This window comes from Pleurodeles waltl, chromosome 1_1, assembly GCF_031143425.1.
Source record: "Pleurodeles waltl isolate 20211129_DDA chromosome 1_1, aPleWal1.hap1.20221129, whole genome shotgun sequence".
NCBI classification, from domain to species: Eukaryota; Metazoa; Chordata; class Amphibia; order Caudata; family Salamandridae; genus Pleurodeles; species Pleurodeles waltl.
Genome location: NC_090436.1, coordinates 188,305,265 through 188,326,045, shown reverse-complemented (window position 1 = coordinate 188,326,045; position 20,781 = coordinate 188,305,265). Strand labels below are relative to the sequence as shown.

Sequence of the window (20,781 nt, the reverse complement as noted above, 5' to 3'; positions counted from 1 at the left end):
AGAAATTAACATCCTATACATCTATAACTACCAGCTGGCGTACCTGTGTAGACTGGAATGGCATTATGATGGGTGCAAATTATGAGACTAGAGAAACCATTATGGATTCAAATTGAGGAAACTCTTGTCAAACCATACTTATTGATAACAGTACTAACAATGGACAAATTAAAAGTAAAACACTCCCATACTATTATCATGGAATCCATCTTAGCGAACGCTTGATAATAAACTCAATAATAAGGTTCAAGGTTCAGTCCATACCTCACAATGTGACAACCCTGAAATCGGAATTAATGAGAAATTGCCAATATGGACAAAAAAAGGAAATGTAGTTTATTGAAGACCTAGGGGACACAACATCTCCAAAATATTTTGCGGAACTATAAATCCATCTTAATTTTTTAAATATGTACTTGTACATTTTTCTAAAACTCGTAGAAGCATTAAACAAACTTAAAATGTCCCGTATCTTGCATTTAATTTTTATTATTAGTAAAACTCTCCAACCAAACATAGGCCGCAATGATATTATACAAAATATTAAATAATATCGATCACAGTAATAGACTTTTCATGACTTCACAAAATAAATGGAATTACTATTGCTTAATACTCAGCCACTAGTAAAATAATGTGGTTGGATATTTGGGGATCTGCTACCAAAGACCCAATATCTACCGTACTTACAGGATGCAAAACATGGACTTCACATCAATCGTTCTGGATCCCATAAAAACGTATGAAACTAGACATGCTCACCTCGGAAAAATACTTGAACTGCAATAAATCTGGTACTATAGCTTATATGTTATTCAACTGTCCTATATTTATAGAAATTGAAAATATGAATAGATCTTCCATACAAGTCTTCCCCCTAGCCTTACTAAAATATCCCTGGGTCTTTGATCCATCATACCACTTTCTACATGAAATAAGCAGATTCATGACTCATTGATCTCTTATTAACAATAAGAATCACAAATATATAATGCAATTGGAAATCATATAAAGATGTATCTTTCTGTACATCATGGACATGGGTCTGCTTTACTAGAAGTGTAGACAGTACTGTATTTAACAAAAACTTAAACCTACATGAATCACACAAGCTTTGGGATAAACCAGACCTGTAGATGCACAAATCTAACCCCCTGTGAATTTGCATGTATTATATTTTATTATCCCTCATGTAGAAACTACCTACTTCTTAGCACTAATTTCTAAACAATGAAAGTTGAGTTTGGTACCCAAGTAAAGACCATTTGCAAAATCGGACATTGCTCTGTGGGCTCCTTTAATAAAACTACAACTGCCTTCAAAGAAGACAGCTGTGACTAACCCACCCTTCCTGTTATGACATATTCCCTACAACTCCTTTTACCATTTTATTTCATCTCTCTTTCCCCATCCTCTCCTGTGTAGGAAACGTGACTGTTAAACCTAACACGATTGGTTGTAGTCCCCCAAACATTCTGCCTTCATCCCTCCTGTTATGCTGAATTCATTTTGGTTGACTTTAGGACTCTATGCACTTTAGCACTGTTAACCAATGCTATAGTGCTTGTGCTCAATAATTTAAACATGATAAAATTTGCTTAGACCCAATCAGCACATTTAATTTACTCATACGTCTCTAATAAAGTGGTTCTACCTTTACTCGTGGCCTGTAAATTGAATGCCACTTGTGGGCCTGCAGCACTAATTGTGCCACCCACTTAAATAGCTGTTTAAAACCTGTAGATGCAGCCTTTGGTACAGTATTAAACTTCCATTTTGACCTGACAAAATAAACCTTTTACCAGGCCTAAAACACCCTTTTATTACATATGTCACTCTTAAGGTAGGCCCTAATAAGCCTTCAGGACAGGGTGCATTTATTTAAACAGTTGGACATGTATTTTCAGATGTTGTGGCAGTGAAAAACTCCTACATTCTTTTTTCACTACTATGAGGCTTATCTCTCCCATAGGATAACACTGAGTTTACTTATTAAATTTAATAAGTGCCAATGTCTGATTGGAAGCAGGAAAAAAAGTCATGTTTGGTGTCTGAGGAATTGCAATTTAAAAGTCTCTTTTTATAGGTAAATTTCGTTTGCAAGTCAGTTTTGAAAATGCTACTTTTAAAAAGTTAGTGTTTTCTTGTCCTAGCAGTTTGGTGCCTGCAGCCTGTATCCTGGGTCACATGACTAGGCCTATTTGAGAGTTGGCCTTTTTGTATTCCTCCCAAATAGTATCACAATAGAGGGTCTGGGTGGGCCTTCCTAAATTAACGGGTGGGGGGGCTGTCGTCTACCACACTTGCACTTCAAAGGCACTGGTTCAGCACACTCACAAAGGACCTAACACTAGCCTAGTGGTACTCAAATGTTTTCGACCCGCAGCTCCCTTGCCCTTTTGGCCATTGACTGTGGCTCCCCATTATGATAGGTTTTTTGGCGGGTGGGTGGATGTAAGCCTGGTCTCTGGAGTACTTCCATTTCCTCCCTGAATTAATTGGAATGTAGTAGATGAAGGTATTCTAATCATGGATGTAATCCTATCCTATCCACTGCTGAGCCCCATGTAGTGTCAATGACTGATTGGAGGGACACAGGGCTCGCTGAGACAGTTAACTGTTACTGCATTGTGATGTAGTGCTCTTTAAAGAGGTATGTCTTTAGCTCTTTCCTGAGCATGGTTTGTGAGGCCTGATAAATACAGGAATGGTACTTCAGATTCTATGTGTATTGATACAGAAGGTCTGCATCTGCTGTCTAGTTTCCTCTTTTTGCACATTATTGCCTTCAGTCTGGTACCAGACTGTCCTTGTTCTCTTGGCCCTGTGGTCCTTGAAACTGAGGTTGGTGTCCAGGGTGAATCCAAGTAACTTGGTGTTGTATGAGAGTTGGGGTCTGAATTCTGCCTGGTTTATGAGGCTGACTCAGGTTTGGACTAGATATTGTTTTTTTTTCCTTGGCAAATAACTGCCCTTTGTGAGACTGAGCTTCAGATCAGGGTTGAACATCCAGAGGCATGCATTGCTTGTGGTGTAGAATGCCTGGAGCAGCGGACATTTTCAAGTAATATGACCTTTCCGCTAGCAGTGTCCTGTGAGTGCTAAGACTGTAGCAGTGACCTTTCCCGGGCGTGTACCCAATTGGACCCCAGGAATGCTAGCTTCCTCAAGCATCATGTCTTTGATATAGGACTCAGCAGTGTGAGTGTGAGTTGTGCACATGACGTTTAATGCTCACGGATGGCAACTTCATCCGGGCATACTATATACCAGTCAGTCAGGACTGGCTGCTTTTAAGCGTGGCAGATGTCTCCCAGATCAAGAAAAGGAAATAGATGTTACTTTAAAACATACCAGAACGTATTTAAAAGCAGCTTTCCAGTCCAGCAGCATGGTTTCAAAATATTTTGTGCTTTTGCATAGAGATGGCTTGGAAAAACAGGTTGTGTGTAGAGAGAGATGTGGCAGACAGGTTGTGGTCATATGGTATATTTATTAGCGTTTAATTAGGTCATACACCATTTGAATCGATGAGACAAAGTGAGGTTAATTCAAAGTTACGAACAAGGTGGTTCAAGAAAAAGAAAAATACGTGGGAAAGGATGTGCAAAAAACACATAATGTGAGGGTGGATTGTAAAAAGTGATTGGGAGAAGGTGAAGCCAAGACGAGCACGGCAAGGATCATCCAACTTCAAGATCTTTATAAATGAGGAGAAATTGGAAATGGGCTGAAGCAAAAGCAGAAAGAAATGGGAATGAGAGTGCAGTTGTAGAAATAGAAGAAGACAAAGAAGGGTGTGCTGTGGCCGCGCAGGTGAAGCACTCTGAATGCACAGGAATATTGACAGCCACCCGGTGTTGAAAATTGTGACAGAGATTGTGGAGCTGAAGCGGTGTCCAGTGGTGTACACCACGTTTGAGCAAAAAAGCTGTAGGTCATAATTTGCTTTAGAGTTAGTTTTTAATTTTAAAGGCAGGCTTGTACATCAGTCTCTCTTATCTAGGCTGTCAACTGTGTAACTGGGTTAGTGAACTTCTCAGTTGTTGCTCATCATGCATTTGTCTATAATCATTGTAATAATTAGGTTATTCTTGTATTGTTTCTTTTGCCCATTCTTTCTTTTGTTTTCATGTTGTTAAAGATTTATACAAAGATTGGGGTGTGTTATACTGGGTTTCAGGGGATTCCATAACGAGGTATTAAACGATCGCAGAGGGTGTCTTTCAGTCACTTAGAGTGGGCTTTCTGTCCATCCGTATGATGCCACACTGCAAGTTACTGAGCCAAAAAAAAGGTTTATTTTTCGTGCAACATGGGTGTCAATTCACAAAAATACCAGGGTTAGAGGAAGTGACATCACATGCCCTTGGACCTCTACTTTCAGTCACACAGACATACTTACACACAAAATCGCACTTGCATACACTCTCTCACACATAAACACACCCTCTCCCACAAGCACGCACACAACATACTCTTAAAGCATTTTTTACTTGCCTCAGCTGCCATGGAAGGGCATGTTTTAACTAATTGTACTCCATTTTTATTAGGTTGTGCATTTCTGACATGTTATCTATCTATGGGCTTTAACCACGCCCACCTCATGCCCATCACTTTCATTTGTTTTTCGGCTTGCCTTTTTAAAATCACTTGATGTCATTGGTAAATGCTTTACGTTTGTCCCACCTTGAGGCTGTTCTCTTCACACCTTGCAGACTGACCCTGTTACATGGGTAATTGTATAATTGCCAATATATTTTAGCTTGGGCGAACTATTTTCTTTCTTTATTCTCTGCCCTTCGTGCTGCATAGCAGCCATGGTGCTCACAGTGCGAACAGGCACAACAGCTTGAACTCGATCTGTGGTTTTGGGGCGCTGGTCACTTTGTTCACAGTTACCTAATCAGAGTCATTTCTTGTGGCTCACCCTTTAAAGACCATGACTTTGGTAAATGCTTTACATAAAACAGAAATCCTCAAAGTGAAAGTGGCCCTCTGGGCACAGCAGGAGAACCAATACTACAATATTCACTGCACTTGAGAACTCTCCCCATAATGCTTTGCAGGGCATCACTTGTACAAAACATTTTTGCTTTTAACTCAGCCCGTGGAAGTCCCAGGACAATGGGACCACCACCAAAACGTTCAGCACAACACACTCTTTCTGTCTATGTCATCTATTGGTCCCCATCCTAGGTTAGTAGTGACCCCGAAATAATAACCCCTCCCACCATTCAGTGTATTTTTAAGCGCTTTCATGGCTGGAACTTTTGTTTTACAGCTGGGAATAGCTTGTTTTAAGGACCTTGTTTGTAATGTCATTTCTATAGGCCTGCTACTCCTAAAAATATGTAATGCACTTCGTCCTCTCGGCGCTAAATATATGGTTACATTGCATTATTTATTGCCATTTTCTTTTTGTGTGGGTGTGCCCTCTAGGAGCTAACTAAATAGTTACATGACTGTGTTTCTTACAAATGCTATTTTCATTGTGGTGTCCTCTGGGGCCGTTCCAAGCATTACAGTTAGATCAACATACTAACATATTTGTGGCACAGAAACCTGCCCCATAATTCTTTGCAGGGCATTACTTTTGCAAAACAATTTTGCTCATAACTCAACCTGTGGTGGTCCTAGGACAGTGGGACCACCCTCAAAACATTCCCCACAACATGCTCTTTCTTCATCGCTACGTCCTCACACTGTTAGTGGGGACTCCAAAATAGCAGCTCCTACCACATTCATTATCTCTTTAAGCTCTCTCATCGCTAGAACTTTTGTTTTACAGCTGGGAGAAGTTGTATTTTATGGTACGTGTTTGTGATATTATTTCAATAAGCCTGCTAGTCTTGAAAATGTGCAATGCACTTTTCCCTCTAGGTTCTACATATATGGTTATACTGCAATACTTTCTCCCATTCTTTTTCATGTGGTTATGCTCCCTAAGGGCTGACCCTATTGGTTACATGACCATATTTCTTCCAAATGCTGTTTTTATTGTGGTTTTCTCTAGGGCCTGTTCTGAGCATTGCAGTCAGCGTACTATAATATTTGTGACACAAAAACTTGCCCATAATGCTATGCAGGGCATTACTTTAACAAAACCTTTTTAATGATAACTCTGTAGTGGTCCTAGGACAATGGGACCACCTTCAAAACACTCTGTCTACATCATGTCTGAATCCCCACATTGTTAGTGGGGACCCCAAAATAATAACCACTCACACCATTCAGTGTTTTTTAAGCTTTCTCATGACTGGAACTTTTGTTTTACAACTGGGAGAAGATTTGTTTCAAAGACCTTGTTTGTAATATCATTGCAGTAGGACCGCTGGCCCGTAAAAATCGCCCTCTATGGTTACACTGCATTACTTTCTCCTGGTTTTTTTCATAGTGTTATGCCCTCTAGGTGCTAACAATATGGTTACATGACCATGTTTCTTACAAATTATATTTGTGTTATGGTGCCTTCTAGGGGCTGTTTTGAGCAATACAGTCTATAATGCCAAAAGTTTATTTCTGATAAAGGTTTTTATGGTAATTGTATATGTTTTAATAATCTCTCCTTTTTACAGTTATGACCATGCTTCCGGCCAACTTAACATCCTTATTACACTATAATTGTTTATATGTTTGGGTGACCCTTCTAATTTATTTCTCCTCTGTGGCTCTCTTGTGTTTTTTTTGGGGGAATTGTGTTAGCCAGCCAGCAACTCTGATGGCGGGGTGCGGAATGTGGTATTCTAATGGAATTAGCGTGGCGGATTAAATTAGGATGCTAAGTAGCAACATTTTAATTTGTTTCTGCATATAGAAGAAGAAGGTAAATGGAAGTGCTTTAGTTATATGCAGGGCTGCTGGAACTATATGGCTTGAAAAGACTAAATTAGGAGGCAGGGTTGACCTATTTATGTGGCATGAAAAGTCCAGTTATGAATTTACTATGCCAATAGCTCTAATTCAAGTAAAATGCAAGACCTAGTGCATTGCAAATGCTTGTTTGAGATTGGGTGTGATGTCGTTCCTTCTGGGGAGGTTGAGTACGAGTCTTTCTGCTGAGTTTTTTTATTGTCTGAAGTCTCTTCAGGAGGCATGCTGTGATTCCCATTTAGAGCCTATTTCGGTAGTCCAGTCTGCTGGTGCGGAGGGCCTGCGTGACGGTCCTTCTGGTGTCTGCTGGAAGCCACCTAAAGATCTTTCGGAGCATGCGAAGGGTGTGGAAGCAGGCGGATGAGACTGCATTGACTTGCTTCTTCATGGATAGCTTGCTGTCCAGGATGAAGCATAGGTTATTGTGGTCTGTTGGTGGAGTGGGGGGGGGAGGTGAGGTGTGGGGGGTAGGGTGTAGTGCCAAACACTCCAGGATACCATGTGTCAGTCCATTGTGAGGTGTTACTCCCAAAGATGAGGACTTAGTTTTTACGATGTTGTTGCATCTGTGGAAGTTACCTTTTGTGGAGGAGTGATCTTTGAACAATGAGAGGATGAGCTTTATCTTATCGGTGTAGGAGATGATGTTGAGTCAGTGTGATCTGAGGCTGATGGCCAAGTCATATAGGTGTTGAAGAGGGTTGGCGTGAAGGCCGATTCTAGGGGCACTCCATAGATTATCTTTGTGGGCTCTGAGGTGAACAGTGGGAGACTGATCCTTTGGGTTCGGCTGGTAAGATACAAGACTATCCATTTGAGTACGTTTCCTTGAATCCTGATGTGGTGGAGCCTGTTGATCAGGGTGTGGTGGGAGATGGTGTCAGACATGGTGGACAGGTCCAGGAGGATGTGGGCTACTGTTTCCCCAAGGTCCAGGAGGGCTCTGATGTCATCTGTGGCTGCAATCAGGGATTTTGCGGTGCTGTGGTTAGCTGTAACTCCATATTGGGAGGGGTCCAGGAGGTTGTGGTCTTCTAGGTGTTGGGTGAGTTGCTGGTTGATCATTTTCTTGAGGACTTTTGTTGGATAGGGGAGCATAGAGATGGGCCGGTAGTTCTTCAATTTGGCTGGGTCGGCGGATGTCTTTTTTCATGTGTGCCTCACTTCAGCACGTTTTCAGACCTCCAGTTAGGAAGCCACGGTGATGGAGGTATTCAGTACCTTCCTGAGATCGTCACCAATTGTCTTGCTTTCGAGGTTGAAGACGTGGTGGGGGCAAGGGTCCTTGAGTGTACGGAGTTCATGATGGAGATAGTGTCTTGTGTGGTGAGGAGTTCAAAGTGGGTGAGAAGGTGTTGGGGGCGGGTTGGTGTTTGTGCATGTGAGCTGGTTGATGCTGTCTGTGGTGGAGGGTTGGCATTCGAAGTTTTCGTAGCTTGCTGAGATCTTGTCATGGAAGAAGTCTGCAAGGTTGTTGCACAGTTCCTGTGAGGGAGTGATGTCATTTTCGGTGGCTGCGAGATTAGCGAACTTCTTCACAATGGGGAAGAGTTCTTTGCTGTGATTTGTGCTGGCTTTGATGTGGTCTGCTAGTGCGTTCTTCTTGGTTTCGGGGGAAAGGAGCAGACAGTGTTGTCCACTGGTGTTCTGATACCTTTTTCCAGTTTCTTTGTGTGGATCTGAGGCACAGTGCTTTGGTATGTGGCTCCGGAGATGGTGAAGTGTACGCTGTGGTGGTTAGACCAAATGAGTGATGTGGAATGGATGTGCCTGACTCTGTCCCTGGAGGTGAAGATGGGGTTGACTGTGAGTCCTGTGATTTAGGTAGGGTCGGTGACGAGCTGCTTGAGGCTGATGTTGCTCAAGCTTTTCAGGAGGCCGGTGGAGTTTGCATCACTGGGGTTGTCGAGGTGAAAGTTGAGGTCCCCTAGGAGTATGTAGTGCTTGGAGTCGATTGTTCAATAGGCCTTGTTTTACTTATTCCAGATGTACTCCCATTCTGTGACTGTCTTTACCTGTGATCCTACCTGCAAGTATGGAGATTGAGCTCAACTACCTGGAGAGTTACACTGCAGGTGAGCATCGGAGTCTGCAAGGAGAGGGCTTCCATCCAAAAGGAGCTCCAAAAGAGAGGAGCTCCAAAAAAAGGCCTTCAGGGCCTATGAAGAGGCCCTTCAGTTGCTGGACACAGCAGAAGATGAGGAGGGGAGGCTATGTGGGAGCACGAGGAGGACTTGGGCACAGGCCCTGGGCTGTAGCAGCCTGAAGAAGACAAGCTCTCTTTCAGAACAGGGAGCATTGTCTTCCACTGGTCTATCTACAGAGGAGCTGGAGGTCAGAATGAGGAGAGGGTATTCCATCTGCAGCTGGCCATATTAAAATTGGAGGCAGCTAAGGAGGAGACTGCTGTCAAGAGGGCCCTTGAGGAGCAGAAATATTCATGAAAGAGAGTGGGCCAGTGAGGAAGCTGCTGCCAAGAGGGCACCAGAGGATGCTACCAAGCCCTGCAGGTAAATAACTTTCCATGGATGAAAGGAGAATGGCCCATGAGCTAAGTTCCAGAGAGCTCTCAGGGCCACTCAAGTAGAGTTGTTCAACATAGTGGCAGGGTACCTACAGTATCCACTGGAGACGAGAAGGTTCACATACCCAAGGATCTGCTGCCTAACTTTATTGTGGGCGATGAGATTAATAAGTGATGTAAAGCCTATGAGGTTTCCCTGGAGATGCACAGGGTGCATGAAGAGGATTGGGAAGGCCAAGCTTTGGAGGCACATACCTGGTGAGGGGAGGGATGCTTTGCTAGCCCTAGGGTAGGGGAACAGGATGAGTTGGTTGGATCAGGAGCACCAGTTTTTCTTGTGACCTGCTTGCCTGCCACTAATCTCTCAGTCCTCGTGTTATCCCCGGTCTTCCTGGTATTTCTTCTCAGCGGGCTTCTGGTCTTTGTGTATTCCTCTGTGGGCCTTTTCCATACTACCTCTGCTCTGTCTCGTCTTCTCCTCACGTGTCTCCTCCCAATAAGCATCGGCCGCCCCGACATGTGCAGCTAAAATGTTGTTCTCCACATTTAATGGGTTTTCTCCATCTGCCATGTTGGAAGAGTCAGGACCATCATCTTCTGTATTACACTTTGTTTTTCTATCATTCATTGATCACAGTTGATTTAACTGCCATCTTTTTACTTTGCACTTGTAGTGTCGCTGTCAGTAGGTAAACAGTGATTTGTCAAAGTTGTACTAAGACTATATACATTCCTAGACTTTTGCCTTTTTTATTCTTGGACAATACTTTTGTTTAGCATTATCAAGTGCACTACATTCTGCTTTTTTTGTGTCTTGACTGATTGCTGTAACAGGCCAACCTCTCTAGGTTTTTATTGTTGATGATACCATTTTAGAGAGTCTACTGAGAAATATTTGGCATAATATTAAATAGATGCATGTAATGTATCTGTTTCTACATAGAGGGGGTCTGATAGTCACTGGGTTTCAATTTTCCCTATGTTGTTCTTGTTCTTTTTAACAGTTTGCTGTCTTAAAGTTAGTTAGTTAGATGGTAGTTACCTCTTCGGAGTCATGAGTTGGCCACAGGTTAGATGGCAGTTACCTCTTTGGAGTTACGAGTTGGCCACAACCCAATGGATGGCGGGTTATTTAATCACTCCTGCGGTGCGTCCATGTTCAATATCAGTTCAATACTTAAATACCACAATCCTAGACTGGAAGGTGATCAGTTGACACATTAAAAATGACTTGCTGCTGTGTGTCAACACTTTAGAAAAAATTAGGTAGAAACCAGTTATGCAGAAGATAGATTATGTGGCAGGTGCAGCAAGTCCATAATAATGTGGTAAAGAGCTCAGCCGCTGAATCACCTAACTCTGGTGGTCTTGATTATGGTGCATTCTCACAATCCTTCCGATGTACGACCCTGCGGATACCATCTGACCGCTGACTTTATCTTATATTAATTAAATAAAACAGGTTTTGGGGACACTAAGCCTCCAGTCAGGTTAAGTAGCATTGATCAAAATCTGACAGCTCGATCCACAAGTTGACATTACGTATCAGTCTGTGAAAACAATAAGCTTACACTGCAAAGGCCCCATGTTGTAATCGCTGCACCCACTAACCTAAACAAAGACGTGTTAGCCTACATAGTTGTCATCCATGATGACTTAAGCGTTCTTATGCGCGCTCTAAGAACTGCACACTTCCTTATGAAAGATGAAAAGAATTTAATAGCATGCACAGAATGAAAACAGACTAACAGAGTTAGCACTGCCATGGTTTTTACATCTTGTATAGTAGCCAAAAAGATAATGGACTGGAAAGTAGCCCAGAGTTGTCACCAGTGAATGATATTAGTTAAAGCATTTCACAATTCACTTTTATCCACAGAAGCAACACCATAAAGAGAGCTCCTTTAACATTTGAAAAATATTTTTTTAATGTTACAGTTTGGTGCCAGCTGAAAACAAAATCTATGTTAATAGGCATACAAGAGAGCAAGAGTTTATAAAAGATGATGGATATGTTATCCCTTGGTTTATTTGGTCTATCTTTTTGCAAGATGTGGTGATTGGAAAGAATAGCATTCGCAGTATCTGGGCCAGAGGAATCTCAAAGTCATGTTTTTGTGATAAACAAGAAGAATGGTTTGTGCTTTACCTTAAAATTGCGTATTTGTGTTTTGTGTTTGGACAAAGATCGTATGTTAATAAAGTGACCAGTATGTGTACTGAAAGAGGATATCCAAGAAGGGTTAGAGACTGTATGAGACTTAGCATTGTTCACAACTAAAATAAGTAGGCATGTAGGGTTACAAGTGCTGACTCAATTAAAACCGCAATTGGGACAGGAGACGGTTTGATTCTGGTGCATCAGAGAATAATGCTAATAAGTAACCGTGAGCCCAGGTTTCACCTGGGGTCTGTAGATTAAAAGGCTGCATCCTAGAGTAGAGAAATCACTGTTGTAGGTGCGGCTGACTGATACTCTAGATACTAGGGTGGTCATTATGAACACAGTGGGAAACACTGCCGACTGCGTGGCAGCGGTGAACAGAATTCAGCTGTTGGCAGTGAATGGAAACCCACCATATAATGAACCAAAACCCAACCCTGCCAAAAATCACCAGACCACCACTACCCGCCATGACCCCGTCGGCGGGAATCCCGGACCTCCCCACCCCGCCGAGCACACCCACATCCCGCCCTCCAAATAATGATGCACAAATCACCTTGGCGGACAGTGAAGGCCAGACCACCATTGGCGGTTCCGACTGCCACGGGCGGCAAGTGGACTTAACAGCAAGAAGTGCACACATTGGATAAGCATGCAACCCACACACCTGACACACATCTGCAACCCCATAAACCACCCCTAGCCATACCCCACAATCCTTTGCAACAAAACCAGGCCAAGAAGACAGAGAGCACCAGAGGCAGACACCGAGCGCCACCATCCACGAGACGCGCAGTGACCCACCAAAGAGCACTCTCACCGCGTTCCCAGCCCCGACACCATTCACCGCACACACCACGTCGCCCCCAAACATCCACGCTTCACAGAAAGGGAGTTAAGGACCATGGTGGATAAGATCCTGAGGGTGGAGCTACAAATATTTGGGGCCGAGGTGCAGCACACACCCATCACAAGGAAGATGGAGTTATGGCAGACCATTGTGAACAGGATCAATGCAGTGGGACACCATCCACGCACCATGGACGACATCCGCAAGAGATGGAACAACCTTCGGGGGAAGGTCAGGGGCATAGCATCAAGGCACCACATAGCAGTCCAGAAGACTGGGGGAGGACCGTCACCAACACCACCAGAATACAGACTGGGAGGAAAAGGTACTGGCCATCCTGCACCCTGAGGGACTCACTGGAGGAATGGACTCGGGTAAGTCATCAACATAAACCACATATATACCTGTAATGCATGCACCACCCCACCCCACTCACACCCACCAGGACCAACACCCAGGCAACAGCCTCTAAATCCACCCCCCTCCCCGCATGACCACAAACCCACTAACAGGCCCTCCCTTCCCCTGTGCACAGCCACCTACCCGTGCAAGTACCCCCAATGAAACAACACCCCCACCACAATGCAACCCCACAGTCGAAGCTAAATGCAGTGTCAACCTCACAAAGGCACCCTGTAAGGCCACTGAAAGTAACCCCAGCACAAAATAGCCCAGTGCTGTTCACCCCAAACCTTCATGCTGCTGTAACAGACATGTCTATGTCCCTCAACAGGCACCATCACCCATGCCACCCTAACGGACGGGGCAAGGAGTGTCAGTGCCCCCCAAGGCACAGGACACTGGTGAAGGATCCCTGGACACTGATGAGCAGGTAGGCCTCTCACACAGTCCCTCACACAGTCCTGGACCGACACTATGCAGCAGCCCCACCCAGGAAACCACTGTCACCCCTACCATCCAGTCAAGACCAGCAGCCCAGGGCAAGCATCCCCACACCAGTGTATCCAGGCCACAGACTGGTGGAACATAGGTACTGCAGCCACAGTCTCCCACTCCCAACATGCAAGAAGGCGAGGGCCCCAGTACAAGTGGTACTGCCAGACCTGTGCAGGGCACACAGGCACAGGGGGCTAGGGCAAGTGCAAGAGTCTCAATGGGCCAGGGGGAGACCACAGGATGGATGCAGCAGCCCAGGATGTGATATCAGAGGTATTGGGGGCCTACCCGCATATCCATGACAGGTTGGCACAGATAGTGTCCACCCTGGAGCACAGTCAGAGGATGCAGCAGGAACACCACCAACAGGCCATGGAGCAGTGGAAACAGCACAACGCCACAATGGCCACCATAGCAGGAGCACTGCTGCAGCTGATACAAACACAGTCTGACACCCACACAGGACTAGAGGCCCCCACTAAAGCACCGGACACTCACCATGAGATTACACCATCAGCAGAAACATCCCAGGAACTTCCCTCACAGGACACCCAAGGGCCTACCATGTCATCCCCTCAAGATCAACAGCAGGCCCCCAAACAGACCCTCAGGCCAAGATATGGCACTGGCACCCCAGCAAAGAACAAGGCCCCCTTCAAGAAGTAACTCAGAGACAATCTGCCCAGCAACCATCCCACTCAGTCAGCCACCACACATTGCTAAGAGGCTAAATGAACTAATGTAAGAAAAGATTAACCCATCAGTACTACCAACAAGGCTGCCACCATGATGGCTTTGAGGACACCCACCCCTTACGACTTGCCCTCACTGTAAATAGCACTGTTCACTCCTTGCAACCAATAAAACACATATCACACCTGTAACACTGTCCCCTGTGTTAAATTGCGAGCAAAGTGAAGTATGGATGCAACTGGCTGATACCTACTTTATTGTCAAATCTTTGCATGAAGGGAGTCCTGTGTGCTTAAATGTAGGCCCTATTGCAGAAAATATAAATCTGTACCATGCAGAACTGGACCATGTTTCATCTATCATTATCACCCCCCCCCATATGACTGAGCACACTGACCGTATGCGTCACAAACCCCAATGTCAGCCCAATGTCCCACACAGTTACTGGAAGTAGAGTTGTATCAGTTGGGTCCTGGAATTGACATCTTCCCCTTCCTCAACATCACCATCACTCTCCTCACCTCTCTGAGGTAGTTGGTCAGGACATACAGCATCCTCCACCTCCAAGAGGGGGATAGAATGTCTCACTGCCACGTTGTGCAGCATGCAGCAGGCCACCACTATTCTACACACCTTTTCAGGCCCATAGGCCAGGGAATCCCCAGAGATATGTAGACAACGAAATCTAGCCTTCAAGAGACCTATTGTGCGCTCTATCACCCTCCTAGTACGTCCCTGGGCCTCATTGTAATTCCTCTCTGCATCTGTCCGGGGATTCCTCACTGGTGTCAGGAGCCAACGCAAGTTTGGGTAGCCAGAATTTCCTAGAAAAGGGGGCAATACAGAGTAGTCATTGTTAAGCCTCTTAGTCAGACAGCCTGGCTGTCTGCTATGTGTCAGTTAGTGACAGACACACTTACCTATGATCCACCCTCTGTCCTCTTGGAGTTGTTCCATCCTCTGTGGCACACTACTGTTCCTCAACACAAAGGAATTATGGACTGAACCTGGGAACATGGCATTCACATGTCAGATGTACTGGTCTGCAGTACATACCAATTGGATGTTCATGGAGTGAAAGTTCTTTCTGTTTCTGTACACCTTTTTCACTGTCTTTTGGGGGGATGATGAGAATGTGGGTGCAATCAATGGCACCTATCACATGGGGTATGTTGGCAAAGGCATAGAATTCAGACTTGATGGCAGGGAGGTCAGTACTTTGGGGAAACCTCAAATAGGACTGCAGGTGTCGTACAAATACATTTAAAAATCTTGTCAGTATCATGCTGAACATTGGCTGTGAAAATCCAGCACCCATGCCCACTGTCACTTGAAATGAGCCTGTGGCCAGGAAATGGAGTGCGGAGAGCACCTGCACTTCAGTATCGATGGCATGCTGATTACAATTTCCCAGAGTTAGTGCAGGATCCAGTAAAGCACAAAGTTTCTGAATTGTTGCACGTGTGAGTCTGTAATTGATTATGATCTGACGCTCCGCCATGGTCCTCATATCCACAAGTGGTCTGTACACCGACGGTGCCCTTCCTCGCCACAAGGGTCGGTACCTACGAGGGGTATCAAAAAGGTGTGATGAACATATATACATAGGCACACATTTTCATTAATTGTGCACTGCATATTTCATTGTAGTGACTCAATATTAACTGCTTATTGACAGATCTACATCTACACCTCGATGAGGGAACAGTTTTTATCATGTGTGGTATATTACAGAATGGTCACATGCATAGGTGCTTCATGTGGCTAGTAGGGCCTGCATTGTGCACATTATTATTTATATATGCGTAGTTACTGCCAAAATGTCTGCCCACTGTAATCCAGGCCTTTCGTTTTGGAAGTGACCTCATACCGCTAGCAGTTAACGGCACAGCGTAAGGCGGTGTTTACCCCCATGCGCAATTGGTTAACATGGATGCCAATGGGGAATCCTGGCGTATCATGATTGCCGCCGGCGGTGACGGTGCTCACCGCTGCGGTACGTATGCAATTTCGTCATCTATTATTCACTTGACTCTCTGATCTTGTGCGGAAAGGTACTCCACTGTGTGTACTGCTGTGGACTGCCTCTGGCAATGGATGTGCCTCATGTTGCAGGGGAAAGGGACCCGACCTTCACCCAGGAGGAACTGGAGAGGCTAGTGGACGGGGTTCTGCCCCTGCACGCAAAACTGTACTGACGGCCAGAGGTACAGGTGAGTCTGGGTTTGGGGGGGGGGGGCACTGTTTGGGTGTAATGGATGGTGTTGAATGGCCATGTGTGCACTTCTGAGCCTGCATGGGCCGTGGTGCATGGCATGCTGCTTGCGTATGGCCTGTAAGTCTGAGAGTACTGTCCGTCCCATAGTAGACAATTAGCCAGCTGTACCTATCTTGCAAGTGCTTGACCTCTGTGTTCCATATCTATGTCAACCTTTTAGGTCCGCGCCAAGCAGAAGAGGGCACTTTGGCAGGCCATTGCCAAGGAGGGCGGACCCTGGTGGTCTACAACGGGCGGAGCACCCACTGCAGAAAGAGGTGGGAGGAGCTGTGGTGCTGGGTGCGTAAGATCTGTGAAGCCCAGCTGGGGAAGTCCTCCCAACGTGGAAGGGGTGCCCATCGGGCACTGACCCCCCTCATGCAATGTATCCTGGCGGTGGCATACCGAGACCTGGAGGGGCGCTTAAAGGCTGCACAGCAGTCACAAGGGGGTGAGTACTCCTGTCACAGACTTCAGTCTGGAAGGATGTCTCTTTGTATATTAGGGTTCATACTGCTTTGAGGCAGGGACTCTGACTGGTGTCCATGTACATTATGGTCCCCAAAGGGTGTAGGGGTGTAGAGCAGTATTCTGGTCAGTAGTCAGGGGCATGGCCATGGGCATAGTGAACGTTGCTGCCTGTTGGGTGTGTCTTCTGGGTGGGTGTATGTCTGACCATTATGTACCTCCATTCAGCTATTTACAAGTGTCTCTCCTGTTTTGTCTCCCCATCCCTGTTCTCTTGTGTTGATTTGGTACAGCAGCAACATCTGGCGAGGGAGCTGAGGCACCGGCAAGTGGGGAAGCAGCGGCCCACGGATCCTCGGAGGCAGAGACATCCGAAGCCCAGTGGGTGGGAGGGCGAGGGGAGTGCCACGGGGAGGCAACTACCACTGGAGGTAGTGACTCTGAGACCTTGTCCGATGGGGGCTCCCCGGCGGTGGCAGACCCTAGTGGCCACACCACTACAGTGACATCTTCCACCACCCCCCATTCCATCACCACCCTCCCTTCTGCTCCCCACCGAGTTGCCCGTGCCCGCTCACCCAGAAAGGTGGATGTCTCCTTCGCCCCAGGCACCTCCTCCCCTACCCCAGTCAGCTCTGCTGCCCTCACAGAGGAGGCTATTGGCCTCCTGAGAACCATCTCTGTAGGGCAGACAACCACTGTCAATGCCATCCAGGGGCTAGCATCAGATGTGCAGCAGACAAATGCCTATCTGGATGGCATTCACGGTGCCGTGTCTGCCCTACAGAGATCTTTTCAGGCTCTGGCCTCCTCTTGAACGGCAGCCAGTTTCCCTGGCTATTCCGTCCCCCCTCCAGCCTCCTCTACCCCTTCCAGCACCCCACTCCCTTCACCCGTCCAAAGCACACACTCAGACACGCAGTCAAGCATGTCAACACACAAGGAGCACACTTCTAAACACAAGCACCACACCTCCCACCACAAGCATTCACACAGCCAACAGACACATGCACACACAGCAACATCCACTTCCCCCAGTCTGCCCACCTCTTCCGCCTTCCTGTTTGTCCCCTCTACATCCACACCCTCATGCACTGCACCTTCAGTCACTGTTGGTGCTCCTCTTACTGCACTGTCCACAATAGCAGAAATCCATACACGCACCCCATACACCACACCTGCACTCACCACAACTACTGTAGTTGACACATGCAGCACTCTCACCAGACTTGCAGACACCCACACAACATACATCCACACTAGCTGCCTGTCTTCTCCCACTGTGTCCACCCCTCCTCCAAAAACACACAAATGCACCAAAACACCCACCCATTACACATCCGCCACAGCATAATGTCCAGTCACCTGCACCCACTACACGCACCCCTACACCACACACATCCACTGTCTCTGCCTCCACTCCCACGCCCTCCTCCAGGACTGCCCCAATTGGTCCGAAGAAACTTTTCCTCTCCCGTGCTGATCTCTTCCAACCCACTGGCCCACCCCGTCTTGTCCCTAAGCGTGCTCTCCTCCTTGCCCTTTCCACTCCTTCCACTTCACAGCCCACCCCTGTCCGCCCTTCACATTCCTGTACCCCTTCCCCAGAGAAGAAAAAGGCCTGGGCCGAGCCTAGTCCATCTGGCTCCACCCGCTCAAAACACACACTCCCACCTTCAAAGGACAAGCCCACACCCCCTCCACCTTCCAAACGAAAGTCCAAGGCCCACCCCCATCGCAAACCCCCACCCCCACTACTCCCTGCCCCTGTTCCGTGAGGTGTCTGGATGCCCCTTTGTTGCCCCATTAGGTAGAGTACCATGCTCTTGTGGGAGTCAGGTTGGTTCCGTTGTGGCCCATGGCACTTGTAGCCTTACGGACTGGCCATTGGCCCTGTTTAAAGTTTTCGGCTCTGTGAGCTTTAATAAAATATTTCTGTGGGGCCTGTGTTTTGGCGGCACACTGTTGAACCCTGGTCTCTCGTTTCATTGTTTATGGGTGTGGGGCATTTGTATGTACTATGGTCAAGTTGGATTTGCCTTGTGTCGGGTAAGTACCTCTTGCTGTGGGGGGTGTATGACTTGTGCTGCTGGGAAGGGTTGGGGGGGCGTAGCTCGGTATGCAACTGTGCCCTTTCCTCCCTTGTTTCGTAGGTTGCAGTACTTGCTGTCGTCTTCGTCATGATCTGCAGCTCTCTATCCATGTCTGCTTCGGCGCGTTATGAAGGCCTCGGGGAGTGTTTCATTGCATTTGGTTCATTTCCGCCTAGCTTTGCGTGGCTGGGGTTCCCGCCCCAGAACTGGTGGCGGACTGGTGGTTCATTATTTGATGGGCGGGTTGGGCCTTTCCGCCGGCCTATGGGCGGACTCTGCCGTCGTCATCAACACTCCTCTACTGGCGGTGGGTGGTTTTCTGGATGCCTGTGTTTTGTTTGGTTCATTATTTGGCGGTCCGAACCGCTCCTCTGTTGGCGGTTTTTACCACCGGCGGCGCGGTACAGACCACTGTGTTCATAATGAGGGCCTAGGTGCTGTTTGGGCGCAGGCAGCCATGCATTTTGCACACTACCTGCGTGGCCACGACGTGAGTCATGTCTGGATGCAAACAGGAGAGGCAAATAAAAAATCTTAAATTAGAGCCCAGCTGTTCATGTCAGTCTGGGAGGCTCCACTACCCAGAGCTAATTACTTTTGTAGGGTTGCCACCTGGTTGGTTTTCTACTGGAACTGCCAGTATTTTAATGTCTCGGCGGTATAAAAATAGGCAAAATCATTTTAAGCAGAATGTTTTGCCCTTGCCTTTATATACTTCATACAGCAAATATAAATAGAAAACTCCTTTTTATGTGTCCTACAGCTGTGTTAGTGATCCCTTACTAATAATTAAAATAAACAAAGGCAGAAAAGTAATGTTACAAGTGAATATGTAGGATTTTGTTTACAGTCCTATTTAGTAACATGCTTGGGCCTTTACAGACTCTTAAAACAACATATGGCCGGTAGTTTTCTTTCGGAAAGGTGTCAATTTTAATTACTAGGAAATGAAATCTCTCTATTAAAATAAACATCCAACAGTAAAACACATAAATTTAGCACGACTTCACCATTCTAAAGAAGCACCCAACAAATAATGCATAGCCAGGCACCTTCCTTGTACAAAATATGAAGAACAATTCAATCAAACCAGCTGATTATCTGTACTGACTGAGAAGAAAAGTGGGTCGGGAAGGAGAAACAGTGCCATAAAAAGACAGCAGCTAACATGCCCCAAATGGCATCTGGAACAAGTGGCCAGGTCCGCAGCCCAGACAAATCCACTATGGTCATAGTGGTTTGAAGTGACAAATGCTAAAGAGAAGGTGTGTACTGCGCTCCCCCACAAGGCCAAAGTAGATTCCATAGGAAATGCAGAGGTAACGCATTAGATGGACAAGAGGAATTCTTTCAGTGAAGGTACCTATTCAGTAGGAAGAAAACTCTCTTAACAGCATATCATTCAAATGTTATGTTCACTGTTCTGTATAGTGTTATTCTTAATTAGTTAATTCCTTTGTTTGCTTTCTAGTTTGCCACAATATTTTGTTGTACCAGTAGCCCTACCAGATGGATGTATCGTAGAATTCAAAGGAAAAGGAATTCCTGTAAGTATTATTCTTTTTATTTATCCCTATACATGCCATTCATGAATAGTAACAATGAGTACATATTTGTATAACTACATATTTGTTTAATTTTTGTTTTGGTTTACTTTGGTTGAGTCTTAGAAATTGTATGTTTGACCTCTAAAGGTTCAATGCAAATTGGTAATATAGCCACACTAAACCAGTGTGACAGAATCACATCTTATTATCAAGTACTGTGTTTGAAAAATTGTTGTAGTTCAAACTTATCTCTTTTTAGATGTCAACAAATCCCCGAAGCCACACATTATTTCCTATACTTTACAACTTTATAGTTCTTGTTCCAACTAATCATTAAGTGTATATCGTCCCTCAAAATCCACAATGAATGCCTAAATAATGCACAACCTTATCACCTCTTTGTGACGCAATAGTC

General features: G+C 45.8%; 1 protein-coding gene across 2 annotated transcripts in view; it reads left to right on the top strand.

Annotated features, from left to right (window-relative positions):
* MTMR12 (myotubularin related protein 12) overlaps positions 1-20,781 on the top strand; it is a 598,822-nt gene that overhangs the window by 387,320 nt on the left and 190,721 nt on the right. For both annotated transcript variants that reach the window (XM_069220461.1, XM_069220466.1), the window contains exon 8: positions 20,291-20,366. In XM_069220461.1, coding sequence (XP_069076562.1) covers positions 20,291-20,366 — 76 coding nt within the window. The remainder of the gene's footprint in view (positions 1-20,290; positions 20,367-20,781) is intronic.